Source organism: Capra hircus, chromosome 15, assembly GCF_001704415.2.
Source record: "Capra hircus breed San Clemente chromosome 15, ASM170441v1, whole genome shotgun sequence".
NCBI lineage: Eukaryota > Metazoa > Chordata > Mammalia > Artiodactyla > Bovidae > Capra > Capra hircus.
In genome coordinates, this window is record NC_030822.1 from 32,002,187 (window position 1) to 32,016,830 (window position 14,644).

At 37.6% G+C, this 14,644-nt stretch overlaps 1 protein-coding gene across 3 annotated transcripts in view; it reads right to left on the bottom strand.

Moving 5' to 3' along the window:
* Positions 1 to 14,644, bottom strand: part of NUP98 (nucleoporin 98) — an 88,110-nt gene that overhangs the window by 16,932 nt on the left and 56,534 nt on the right. For all 3 annotated transcript variants that reach the window (XM_018059429.1, XM_018059428.1, XM_018059427.1), the window contains exons 19-23: positions 9,864 to 10,041; positions 8,912 to 9,076; positions 2,765 to 2,947; positions 1,898 to 2,054; positions 132 to 561 (exon numbers count right to left, since the gene is read on the bottom strand). In XM_018059429.1, coding sequence (XP_017914918.1) covers positions 132 to 561; positions 1,898 to 2,054; positions 2,765 to 2,947; positions 8,912 to 9,076; positions 9,864 to 10,041 — 1,113 coding nt within the window. The remainder of the gene's footprint in view (positions 1 to 131; positions 562 to 1,897; positions 2,055 to 2,764; positions 2,948 to 8,911; positions 9,077 to 9,863; positions 10,042 to 14,644) is intronic.

A 14,644-nucleotide genomic window follows, 5' to 3' on the forward strand; every position in this document is an offset into this window, starting at 1 on the left:
CAATAACACTGTACTAAGAATATATCTAGAAAATCACAAAATGGAGCCCTGACCTTGTGTCTTCTGGTGATGAAAAGCTTTTGTTCACCTACCACATTGCCTTTCTCAGAAAACAAGGAAATGTGACTCACGATTTAACAGCTACTGGATTAGGTAGGAATCCATATTCCATACAGTCAGCAATCTGATGATTTTCCAGTTCCAGAGAACCACTCAGCTGTTCTCCACTATTAGCGAGTGTCCAGTTGGGGCCCCAACCAACCCGAAATGATCGTCCCATAAATAGGGCCATGTCCATCAGGAGCTTCCCCTTTCCATAGGTGACAGACTTTTTAAGAGGGACTAGGCCTGGTTGTCTGCGTGTACCCACTGTTTTCAACTGAAACTCAGGGGCTGGGCTGGGCACCGTAAACACAGAAGTCAGGGGTGGAGGAATAGACCAAGGGGATGTGGATGGGATATTCATCAACGATGATGTTCTGGGAGTACGACATTCTTGTAAAGAGGCACTTGGTGAAAGAAAAGTCCCACTTGTAAATTTTGATTGTAGTAACCCACTTACTAAAATAAGGAGGAAAAAAAGACTATTAGAAAATACAGCCTATTGATCCTTAAGTAACAACCAGCAAAGCTGAAATTATAGTTTTATTAAACTATCAATAATTAAGTCCGATATAGATGACTAGAAGCAGGTTATATCAGACTGCAGAAATAATTTTCACGTGGGAAATCAAGGCAGGAATTCTAATGATAATGTCAACAACAATAACAACACTATTACTATTATTTAAAAAATCTATGTAGCACTTATCTGAAGCAGACTCTATATAATCCATTTGTATACAGTTTCATTTCATCCTTCAATAACTTTAAATGAAGAACACTGCAGTCCTCATTTTATAGATGAGAAAACTGGGCCCAGTTAAGTGACTTGTACAAAGCTCCTAAGTGTCAGTACTGACAGATAAACCCAGGTAAATCTGACACCAATGTTCACGCCCTTATCAAAATGCAAATGTTTACTCTTTAGTCAATATAAAAAGTTGGTAAGATCAAAATTCAAAATTCCTACCACTCCAGTGCTCAATGCTAGAATTAAGAAACCAAATCCACTGAGATATCTTGTAATTGCATATATGGCTTTCAGGATAGTTTTTGTTACTTTTGCCTGTTTTTCAATTTTATCTACTTCCTGTCTAAAGCAAGGAGTTGCTGATTGAAGTATAAGATTTTCATGTAGTGTTCATTATGGAAAAGCTTATAAATGTTTAACTGATGCTTCATTAAAGCATTTTTTAAAGGCAAGTTAATAAGGGTACTCAAAAGAATTGAAAAATAAACAGTTTTTAAGGCAACATGAACAAATCCCTTCCTGGTAGGTCTCCTGGCTGTCAAAATGTTTTGAAATTATACCTACTTAACTCTTTTATTGATATCAATACTCTGGCCCCAATCCCACATAATTATAAGTCCACTAGAAGAGATAAGAAAAGCTTTAAAATAAAACAGGAAATTGCTTTCCTGGAAATTTGGCAAATTTCAGCGGAAAGCAGAAATCTGAAAAGTTTTATACATGATAGGAAGCAACATTTGCCCCTAGAAAACAATAAGGATAGTGTTAGAATTGCACAAAGAGTACAGTACAGAACAACTTGTTGATTCTTCTAAGGTCTGATAAAAATTAGGAGAACTGAGCTTACTATCTAAGCCACACTCATAAGCAAATAAAAACAAACCCCTAAACAAAACAGAAATGCTTTTTTTTCCCCATACAACTTTGTGTCTGCACCATTGATCATAGTTTGGAGTTGTCTGCTACAGAAGTTGACTCAGCTTAGAAGAAATGTGAAAAGCCAGACTTTACAGCTTTCTTGTAAAAGAGCATCTTTTACAGTACCTAATGAACGAGGTTTTGATGAGTGAGTTGCTGAGATGGGGAGCCTGGGAGAACATATTTCTTGAGAAGTATCTGCTTTAGAAGGAAGGTGAGTGATGCGCTGATCCAAGACTGTATCTACATCTTCTTCATCAGCAAGCAATGATGCTTTCATGATCTAAAAAAGCAATATCTATAGAATGAATGTGCTCCCCCAAATCCAAAGGCCATAAAAGAAAAACACAGCTTACAACAACCAATTAAAAAGCTCTGCCTCAGGTCATGTCCAGAGCTAGTACAACATTTGTGTGTCTAACTCTGTTATACTGTATGTGCCTGAAGGACAGAAGTTACATAAAACTTCTCTGCTTTGTATATAGTCTCACCAGAGGCTGGCACACAGCAGCAGCTTAAATATTTGCTGAATGAATTGATTTTAAAGTCAAATATAAGCCAAAGGCTAAATTCATATAATGACAAAAGGCATAGGCAAGGAGAAATTGGGACAGTTTAAAGAAACCTGTAACTATAATTAAAAAAAAAAAAAAACTTCTGTGGAGCACTTTCCAGAGCCTCAAAACCTCTCTGTAAATGAAGTTAATATTTTGTAGAGAAAAATCAGTGCTCACAGATGTTAAACGACTTGCCCAAAGTCACACTGTAATAGTTATAAAACTGGGCCTAGACTCTAGGTCTTCTGAATCTCAATATAGCCTTCCTTCCACCAATGGCAAAATGATGCCTGACATGGGCCATATTCCTGTTTTTTTCTCATTCCAGTGACTGTTCAATGCCCTTAAAGGACTAATGAAAGAAAAGGCCTGGTATTAAGAAAGGAAGATGAATACTAGTTTCGATTCTTATAATAAGGGTGGGTTAGGACTTCACCTGTAACACATGTGGATTAATTCCCAGTGAAGATGCAATGTGTGTTGAGGCGGACACGGGTTCCTGATCCTCAGGCACGCTCTCTTCTAACATGGAATCCAAAACTGGCTCCTGGGTGATATCTACCATGTCACTGTCCAGTTCCACAACCCTCCCTAACTGCTCCACCTCTGGGCTCTGGCTCTGTAGACAGCAGAAAGATCAGGGAAGCAGCATTAAATGACACCAAATAGACATAGAGCTTCTAGACCATATTTACTTTATTCAAAATATGATATAACATTAGATTCTGCCCATTCTATCATCATGTGAAGTAATATATTTGCTAGCGTATTGAAGAACAATTTCCCCAAAATTCCTCTATTATCACTTGGGATCCAAATGAAGATTCATGGAATTACCCTTTCATAATATTATGGTCTGGAGCCTGGACCTAAGCCAGCACCCATACTGAAAAAATAGTCAACTTCAGACTATGATTATGCCTTACTTTTAGCAACCATAATTTTCTGATTTATACAGAGTTACCATGACCTCACAGTGCCTTGCAGCCAGAAGCCATAGGGGAGAGAGAATAAAAGACACAAATACCAAAGTTTCTAGTACCTCTGCATTTTCTTAAAAGCATTTAGAAATAAATTTCTAGTTATCACAAACACAATTTGGGGCCTGGAATTTATTTTTTGGGAGACTGAATCCTAAGGTTAGCTCCACCTGTGCAGTATCACATGGATATTGTATCAGATGAAGAACATGTTTCCCAGAAGAAAAAAAAAACAAAGTACTACTAGGAACAATTTTAACCTGGGAATAATTCTTTCAGGTTTAAATATGTTTAAATGTATCAAGAGTTAGATTTACAATTATTAGGGAGTTTTAAAGATACAGTCATGATTAACAGTCTATTAACAGTTTGAAAAGGTAAACATTCAGAGAGCTGAAACATACTGTAAAATTGGCTCAGTGCAAATTCACATTAAATATGTCCTAAACTCACACATGATCTGGTAAAATGTTAACAAATGGCTATGCTAATTTATGAAACATTCTCAAAGCTAAAAGTTGTTCTACCTATTTTTCTTTCATAATATATCATCTGTAGATTACTAACCTTCCACAATTTCTGGTTTGTCTTTCATGAATGGCCTGTTTCACAGTAGACTTCAAATGGATCCAATTATACAATAGGTGGTTAAAAAAAGTTTCATGATTTCTTTGAACCAAGAAATGACCATTAGTGTAACTTTTTAAACTTTATTTTCAATAGTATATTATCTCGTACTCCCCTGAATTCCTTTAACAAATATCCTTACTGAGAATGACTACTGCCATCTATAACTGTAGAAATGTTGAGGTGTTGGATTTGTAGTGAATTGTTACTTATGTTGTGAACATTCCCTAAAGACTGCTCTAACAAAACTGAAGGCTAAATGGTTAAAAGACAAAAGTTTTATATATATATATATATATATATAAAATGTTTAAACCTATTGGGGAGGCTACAGGCAAGCTACTTTGATGCTTTAAAATTCTAAAAAAAAAAATTTAAAAGCCCTGGTGGTGATCCTACCATTATAATTAGAGGAATTAGAAGAACAGTCCAATGCCCCCCCGGTATGTTCATTTTTAACCAATTCACTTTTAAGAAAAGTTATAACACTCCCCATCCTCTGTCAAAATATCAGGATACTCTTTTCTGTTGGGCTCCCATAATACCTTGTCTATACCTATTTTATACAATGTATATTATAATTTCATGTATATATTATTTTTGTCCCAGCAGATTGTAAATGCTTGAAAGCAGATATAGCCTGCTGCTGCTAAGTCGCTTCAGTTGTGTGTGACTCTGTGCGACCCCATAGACAGCAGCCCACCAGGCTCCCCCGTCCCTGGGATTCTCCAGGCAAGAACACTGACTGGGTTGCCATTTCCTTCTCCAATGCATAAAAGTGAAAGTGAAGTCACTCAGTCGTGTCTGACCCTCAGCGACTCCATGGACTGCAGCCTTCTAGGCTCCTCTGTCCACAGGATGTTCCAGGCAAGAGTACTGGAATGGGGTGCCATTGCCTTCTCCGCAGACATAGTCTACTATTTTCTATATCTAACACTAACCACATTGTTAAATCCACAACATTTAGTTATTTAATGCAGTGCCTGCCACATAGGAGAAAAGGCTAGTAACTATGAAAGGATAAGGAGCAAGCATAGATGAGAGGAAAGGGAGGAGGAGGAGAGTTTCAATTTACTATACTATTCAACAAAGGACTAATAAAAAGAGGTGCTCATTTAGAACACTTTTAGAAGCAAACTGGTAGGATTTTATCAAAGTCTTGAGACTGAGGGACTCAAGACTATCTTTAAGAATGCTATGCAATCAAGGTTTTATTTGCTTCCTCCTCATGTACTGACTTCAAAATTAGTATCATCTAATAAGTAGATGGGGGAAGTGAATTACTATTAAACTATGAGGACCTGGCAAACTCCTAGAATCCTCATGTGTGAATTTTAAGTATATCTAAGTAATTGCAATAAACGACCCCAAAAGACGTTATTTTCTGAGAACTCTTTGGAGATCAGGTGGTTCTTCAGAGCCAGCCCTCGAAAGAAAAGCAGACTAATAAAAAACTGGTGACACAGGAGAAACTGAGGAAGGAAAGAAGAGTGTGGGGGTGAGGAGCTGAGAAGCCCATGACAAACACTAAGTAAACAGACAGTATCTGTAAAGTGACTTTCTTTAGATATATGGAAGGTGAGGTTTCATGACTGAAACCTTTAAAGTTTTTAGAAACTTCCACTTTTCAACAGGCTAGATAGCTGCCGCTTCATTTTTTTTAAAGTAAATACAAAATAAAACAGAATTTTCTTCTAAATTCTAATCCTTTTTTTTCCTTTAAACAGTTTTTACAGTTATTTGAATGTGCTTATCGAGCGAACAATGCTAACTTCCTGAGCAAGTCCAGTACTGTGCCTTGATGGGACTGAACACAAGTTATACTGCAGTAAAAGGCTGAGGAAAAAGCTACATGTCTCTCTACCTCACTGCTAAAGATCTGGAGTCTTTTGACAGTTTTGAAACCAGGCTGTACATACCTCAATTACCTGGAGGAAAGCACTTAAGATATAAATATGCCTGAGCTCCAATGCCAGACACATGGAATCAAAGTTCTCCAAGGGACATGCAATCAGCTGAACTCCGCATTTCACATCAGCATTTACAACAAATGCTCCAAAACCACGCTTATGGCAGAAAGTGAAGAGGAACTAAAAGGCTTCTTGATGAAAGTGAAAGAGGAGAGCGAAAAAGTTGGCTTAAAGCTCAACATTCAGAAAATGAAGATCATGGCATCTGGTCCCATCACTTCATGGGAAATAGATGGGGAAACAGTAGAAACAGTGTCACACTTTATTTTTTTGGGCTCCAAAATCACTGCAGAGGGTGACTGCAGCCATGAAATTAAAAGACGCTTACTCCTTGGAAGAAAAGTTATGACCAACCTAGATAGTACATTGAAAAGCAGAGACATTACTTTGCCGACTAAGGTCCGTCTAGTCAAGGCTATGGTTTTTCCTGTGGTCATGTATGGATGTGAGAGTTGGACTGTGAAGAAGGCTGAGCGCCAAAGAATTGATGCTTTCAAACTGTAGTGTTGGTGAAGACTCTTGAGAGTCCCTTGGACTGCAAGGAGATCCAAACAGTCCATTCTGAAGGAGATCAGCCCTGGGATTTCTTTGGAAGGAATGATGCTAAAGCTGAAGCTCCAGTACTTTGGCCACCTCATGCAAAGAGCTGACTCACTGGAAAAGACTCTGATGCTGGGAGGGATTGGGGGCAGGAGGAGAAGGGGACGACCGAGGATGAGATGGCTGGATGGCATCACGGACTCGATGGACGTGAGTCTGAGTGAACTCCGGGAGATGGTGATGGACAGGGAGGCCTGGCGTGCTGCAATTCATGGGGTCGAAAAGAGTCGGACACGACTGAGCGACTGAACTGAACTGAACCCAACAAATGTTTCTACAACTGCCCTAATTCATCTGTGGTTAAGGTTTTTCTGCCTTTTCTCTAACTTAACAGAAGGGGAGCTCTCTGTGGTCTAATGTTTAGGGTCTGTTTTCTGGCTGCTTAGATTCACCTGCTTTTTAAGGAACAAAGTAGGATTTAAGAATGAACTGCAAAGAGGGGATTGAGGAGATTATATAATAGATAGTAGGATACATGTAATCATTAAACAAAACTATGTAACGCCTTAGGGAACCACCCAACCCTTGCCCCAAGTCAGAGAAAAACAGCTAGAACAGACCTAAAGAACACAGTATCACAGAAATCAATCTCTTCAAGGAGCCCGGTGAGTGTGAAGACAGTCATCTTGTTGCTGAGATGAGAAGACTGCTGTTTCCAGTTTATTCAGATGGCTCAGGTTATTTTCCTCATACCAAGTAAAATGTAGCTTCTGTTGCTAATAACTTAAAAACTGCGCAGCCACTGGCATTTCTCCTATCATCATGCAGGTCACTAGGCATTGGGACAAAAAAGTTCTCCAGAGCTCCCTGTTTCTCCTCTAACACATTAGCCCAAATATCTAAACAAGTCTACCCATTTCTCCCTTCTCCATCCAAAAGGAGGACCATCCACTTCCTCAATCAAATGGGATTATCTGAAAAAGACACCTATTCACGATACTCTCTTTACCCATTTTGATCCTTACCACCTCCCCTTAGTCCTAGAAACTTGTTCTCCTGAGATTTTCTGGTGCTCAGTTTTTAAGACTCTTACCTACTACAATGCCATCACAAGATTTTATAGTTATTTACTATTTGTATCCTGGAAAAATCACTGATGGCTAACATCGTATAAATTTGATCTGTCCACAAGATGAAGCTTTCCTTTTTCAATTGTATCTTTAGTACCCTACATATTACTTTTATTGGGAGAAAAAAAGGTTATCTGATTCTTATCCTAAGAAATACATACACTATATAAGATTAAAAACCACATTGGAAAGGGAGATTATACAAAGCATATGATTCAGACAAAATGAATGTGGGAAAATTGAGTTCATTTACAGCATTTTTTTAGTTCAGAAGAAATGTATTCTAAATAGAGGGATATTCTAAATGCTATAATTATAAACATAAAAGTCATCATACTTCCCATTTCCTACTGATATCATATTCTCTCCCTCCCCCAGGCACGCAAACATGAACACATATACACAAAAATCTCAAGAAAGTTGCCTCCCAAGAAATTATTTAATCAATCATAAAAATTGCACATTTCAGCAGCTGTAAGAATTGTAGCATGGAAAATTCCAAAGATCCTGCTTTTAGCAGCTGAGAGGTAGAGGATGCTTTACAAAGAAATTTTCTATCAAATTCTCTTCTTTGAAGGAATATGGCAGCAGAGAAAAAAAAAAGTTATAACTTGATTGAATATAAACAACATCCAAATGAAAGTAAAATTCTTTTATGAGTCAGCAAAGAAACTACCTGATATTTAAATTACAAAGCTTTCCTTACAAGGGCAAAAGGTTTATATTGGCTTAATAATACCGATACAAGTAATTGCAACAAATAATGCAGCCCCTACTCTCCCCAAGCCAAGTAATTCACTTATATTGTAAAACTTATTTATTTTCATAAAGATTATGTGTTGTTAAAATACAAATATTAAGAGATTACCTGAAGTATAAGCAAACAACTTGAGAAAAATGGAGTTAAAAATCCTTGCAGAAAGCTAACTGAACTTTTAAAAAACCATGGAGGTAACAAGATTAAACTGCACATTAGGTAGTCAACAAAGTAGGATTTACTTTGCATTAACCCACACAAGCAAAATACTATCTTAAGTTGATCACTGAGCACAGAATTCAGCAAGTCCAAATGAAACGAGAGGGGGGGGGTGTTTAAGAATGACAATCTGTAGAAGGAACGATCCAAACAGAAAGAGAATTCTTTAAATCTCTCAAGTAAACACCAGATGCCAGTACCACCTCATGCCCTCCCCCTTGTACTTGTCTTAACGTGACTGCCAATACATTTGTACTCTTCAAAGTTCGAGGGGTCATAGAACAGCTTTGTACTAGCTGAATGACTTGCTTTCAACTTCTGTATCATGGACTCCATTCAAATTCATTGTCCCGTCTCTACCTGGGGTGGAGGTGCTGGTTTGCCATTAAGAGCCATCTGGAATGGGGTGGCCTGGCCTGCAGGAGGTAAAGGGGCAGTCTTCAACTTCTTTGTACTAGTTTTGGATGGCCGTTCCTCCTCCTCTTCATCAGAATCCTGAAGACCATACTTAGAAAAATGAGAGACCTGAGAAGAATCCAACAAAAGCAATTTCAAAACTGTTATATTCAGAAAGGCTGCAATCTTGCAGAATTAGCTTTAAAAAAATAATAATGGAGAGGAGATCAAAGTATTTAAAGCACAGTGAAATGTCACCTAACCACATTTTATTGTTTCTCTAAGATTTAGATGGTGTTTGGTAGGTGTACTAATTGCTCATATAATTATCAACTTTACATTAATGCAGAAAAAAATATCCGAAAGAGCCATTACTATTTTTACATATATATACTCCCCAGTTATTCTCGACCTACACAAAGGCCTTCAACAAGCTAAATAATCCAATTGGTCTAGAAGAGAAAGAATCCACTGGACTGAACTAGCAAGGAACGGAGCAAGTCAACCTCTACACCCTAGAAATCTTTAAAAGAAGAACAATTATTTGGGAAGAACTGATTTATCAAGAGACAAAAATTTTGCCTGATATCCCCAAATTAGGAAAACCACACCAAAGAAGTGTATTTAAGTGGTCATAAGATAGGATGTAGAACTTGAATCATGTGCTCATGAAGTTTATAACAGCTCTGTATTGCTCTGGGGTATAATGTGATGTGTAATTTGAAGTAAATTACGGTGTATCTTTACATCAGTCTTTACATCTTTTTCCTAATCTGTAAAAGCAATTTAAGAAAAGATCTCTTCTAACCCTAACCCTAACTTTTTTGTCAGTTTATCAGAACTATGTAACTTATATACTATAAACCGTTTATAATTTCTAACTACAGTTTATGAGAACAAGGTTAAGCAACTATACCTTAAAAACCCAAGAACCCGTTTCAGGACGGTACTCTTTGAACTGAGCTCCCTGTTTCCTTGAAACTGCTTCCAACCTTCCCTCGTAGTTGATATCAGCAAGTCGATCTGGGCTCTTTATTAAACAACGAGATGTTTTATCTGTTGGCCAAACTCCATCCAATGTAACCTCAGCCTTTCTGTAATGTACAATCAAGTAAAATGTAAATGTTTCATATTTATGACCAGAAAGCCAAGTAACATCTATATATACAGCAAAAAAGGCACCTGTGTTACTTTGGAATTATTCTGCAGATGTTTCATAAACCTAAGTCTTGGCTCCAAAGGTAGTTAGCGTTAAGAGTAAGGAATTACCCCATATCAACTAGCTAAATATCTGGTTCAAGAGCATCAAACTCCACTTATTTCAAACTACCATGGCACGTCAATTATTTACAACTTAATTTTAAACCACCAGGGCACATCAATTATTTACAATTTAATTTTAATATCTCTTAAAGCCATGCATCCTTGACCAAGTCTAATGCAAAGACCTAAATCTTAGTGAAGGTTTTATACTACTACTGTACTTTGTAAAAACAATAGTAGTAATAGCAGCAACTACCACTAACAACAAAAGCCTGCAGAATGAGGTATCAGGAGCATCACAGTATTAACATTAACCATTAAATGAGTGTGAATTAATAATAATGGTAATGTATTCCTTCTAATAGCAACATCTAAGATAAAGGACTGTGCCCTTGTTCATTCAGTATGCCTTGCATCTAGTACAGCAATTACCACATAAAAACATGAGTTTTCTTTAACATTATTTTTTATTGAGGTAAGAAGGTATAATAAAAGTTATCACTATTCTACTGCTGCTATGAATCTGACACTCTAGATGCCTCAAATCATGTGAGTCTCAGTATTTTTCTTTCTGCAGCTGGCTTAAATCACTGAGCATAATGTCCTGAAGGTTCATCCATTCTGCAGCATGTGAAAGTCTCCTCCCTTTTTAAGACTATGTAATATTCCACAGTGTGCATATACATTTTGTTTATTCATGGACACTTGGGTTTCTTCTATCTCTTGACTATTATGAATAGTGCTGCTGTGAATATGGGTATATACATTTTTCAAGACTCTGTTTACAATTGCTTTGGATATACACCCAGAAGTGGAAATGCTGGGTCACTCCTAATTTTTGAGGAACCATATACTCTTTGTGAGCACATTTTATATTCTCACCAAAATACACGAAGGTTCCAGTTTTTCCATACTCCTGCAAAAACGTTATTTTTCTTTAAATTAACCTCCTAATGGGTTATTATCAATGTTAAGCATCTTTTCATATGCTTGTTGGCCATTTGTCTACCATACTGTGTATCCAAATCCTCTGACCATTTTTAATTGCTTTTTTTAATGGTTTTTTAAATAGTTCTTCATATTCTGGATATTAACTCTTAAACTAGATAGGGTTTGCTGACTTTTCATTCTGTTAATTGGGTTTTTTGATGTACATAAGTTTTAAATTTTGATGTGAAAGTGAAGTCGCTCAGTCGTGTCCAACTCTTTGTGACCCCATGGACTGTAGCCTACCATGCTCCTCCATCCATGGGATTATCCAGGCAAGAGTACTGGAGTGGGTTGCCAATTCCTTCTCCAGAGGATCCTCCCGACCCAGGGATCGAACCCTGGTCTCCCGCGCTGTAGGCAGACGCTTTACTGTCTGAGCTACCAGGGAAGCCCTAAAAATTTTGATGTAGTCTAGTTAATTTTCACTATTTGTTGCCTATGCATTTAGTATCATACCCAGGAAATTCTTGTTAAATATAGTGTGAAACATATTATACCAGTTTTTTTTTATGGTTTTAAGTCTTATGCTTTAGGTCTTTGATCAATTTTTGAATTAATTTTTATTTATGGCATAAGGTAAGGGTCCAACTTCATTCTTCTGTTACGTATATCCAATTTTCCCCAAATCATTTGTTGAAGAAACTGTTCTTTCCCCATTGCATGGTCTTGACAACTCTGTCAACATTTAACCATTTATGTCAGGTCTCCTATGTGGGCTCTGTAATATGTGGGGGCTCTCTGTTCTGTTCCATATATACACGTCTGTCTTTATGCCAGTAACACACTGTTTCAGTTACTGTACCTTTGTTTTCAAGTCAGAAAGTCTGATTCCTCCAGCTTTGTTGTTTTTTAAGGTTAATTTGACTGCTCATGGTACCCTTGAGATTCTTTACATTTTAGGATCATTTTTCCTATTTCTGCAAAAGATGCAGCTGGGATTCTGATAGGGACTGCATTAAGTCAGTAGGCTGCTTTGGGTAGCATGGATAACAATTTTAGATTCTCCAATCCATGAACATGGGATATCTTTTCATTTACTTGCCTTCTTTAATTTCTCTTAACAATGTTTTGTAGTTTTCAATGTATAAGGTTTTGCCTCTTTGGTTAAGTTTAATCCTAAAGTATTTTATTCTTTGTGATGCCATTATAAACAAAAATGTTTTCATAACTACCTTTTCAGATTGTCAATGTATAGAAACTCAATTGATTTTATTGTGTTGATTTTGCATCTTGCTACTTTGCTAAATTTGTTCATTAGCTATAAGTATTTTTGTGTGGAATTTTTAGGCTTTCTACATATAAGATCACGTCATCTGTAAAGAGAGAAAACATAACATTTTTCTTTCCAATTTGAGTATCTTTAATTTTCATCTTGTTTAACTGCTTTGGTTAAGACTTACAGTATTATGTTGAATGCTGGGGGCAAAAGCAAACAATACTGTCTTATTCCTGATCTTACAGGAAAAGCTCTCAGTCTGTAACTACAGAAGATCCCCTGGAGAAGGAAATGGCAATCTACTTCAGTATTCTTGCCTGGAGAATTCATGGACAGAGAAGCCTGGTGGGCTACAACCCATGGGCTGGACACAACTGAGTGACTAACACTTTTTCTTCTTTTTATGATGTTCACTGAGAAAAGAAGAGAAACAAAAGGCAAAGAAGAAAGAGAAAGATATACCCAACTGAATGCAGAGTTCCAGAGAATAGTGATGAGAGGAGGACTTCTTCAATGAATGATGCAAAGAAATAGAGGAAAACAATAGAATGGGAAAGACTAGAGATCTCTCCAAGAAAATTAGAGATACCAAGGGAATATTTCATGCAAGGATGAGCCTAAAGGCAAGGACCTAAAGAACAGAAGAGATTAGGAAGAGGTGGCAAGAATACAAAGAAGAACTCTACAAAAAATATCTTAGTAATTCAGATAAGTAAGATGGTGGAGTCATTAACCTAGAGCCAGACAGCCTGGAGTGTGAAGTCAAGTGGGCCTTAGGAAGCATTACTACAATCAAAGCTAGTGGAGGTGATGGAATTCTAGCTGAGCTTTTAAAATTCTAAAAGATGATGCTGTTAAAGTGCTACACTCAGTATGTCAGCAAATTTGGAAAACTCAGCAGTGGCCCAGGATTGGAAGATCAGTTTTTATTCCAATCACAAAGATAGGCAATGCCAAAGAATGTTCATACTGCCATACAATTGTGCTCATTTCACATGCTAGCAAGGTTATGCTCAAAATTCTTCAAGCTAGGCTTCAGCAGCACATGATCTGAGAACTTTCAGATGTACAAGCTGGATTTAGAAAAGGCAGAGGAACCAGCGACCAAATTGCCAACATCCACTGAAAAAGCAAGAGAGTTCCAGAAAAACATCTACCTCAGCATTATTGACTATGCTAAAGCCTTTGACTATGTGGATCACTACAAACTGGAAAATTCTTAAAGAGATGGGAATACCAGACCACCTTATCTGCCACCTGAGAAACCTATATGCAGATCAAGAAGCAACAGTTAGAGCTGGACAGGGACTAACAGATTGGTTCAAACTTGGGCAAAGAGTATGTCAAGGTTGTATACGGTCACCCTGCTTATTTAACTTATATGTAGAGTAAGTACATCATGAGAAATGCTCGGCTGGACGAATTTCGAGCTGGACTCAAGACTGCTGGGAGAAATATCAACCTCTGATATACAGATGGTACCACTCTAATGGCAGAAAACAAAGAGGAACTAAATAGCCTCTTGATGAAGGTGAAAGAGAAGAGTGAAAATGCTGGCTTAAAACTCAACATTAAAAAAACTAAGATCATGGCATCCAGTCCCAGCACTTCATGGCAAACAGACAGGGAAAAAGTGGAAACAGTGGCAGATTTTATTTTGTTTGGCTCCAAAGACACTGTGGACGGTGACTGCAGCCACAAAATTAAGACACTTGCTCCTTGGAAGAAAAGCTATGACAAACCTAGGCAGTGTATTAAAAAGCAAAGCCATCACTTTGCTGACAAAAGTCCATATAGTCAAAGCTATGGCTCTTCCAGGAGTCATCATGTACGGAGGTGAGAGTTGGACCTAAAGAAGGCTGAGAGCTGAAGAACTGTGGTGCTGGAGAAGTCTCTTGAGACCCTTGGACAGCAAGGAAATCAAACTAGTCAATACTAAAGGAAATCAACCCTGAATATTCATTGGAAGGACTGAAGCTCCAATATTTTGGCCACCTGATGTGAAGAGTGGACTCATTGGAAAAATAACCTCATGCTGGAAAAGACTGAAGGCAGGAGGAGAAGGAAGCGACAGAGAGTTGTATGGCATCACCCAACTCAATGTGAAGGACAGGGAAGCCTGACGTGCTACAATGAGGTCGCAAAGAGTAGGAAATGACTTAGCGACTGAACGATAACAGATGATGTCCACGGTGGGTTTTTCTAACATGGCTTTTATTATGCTTAGT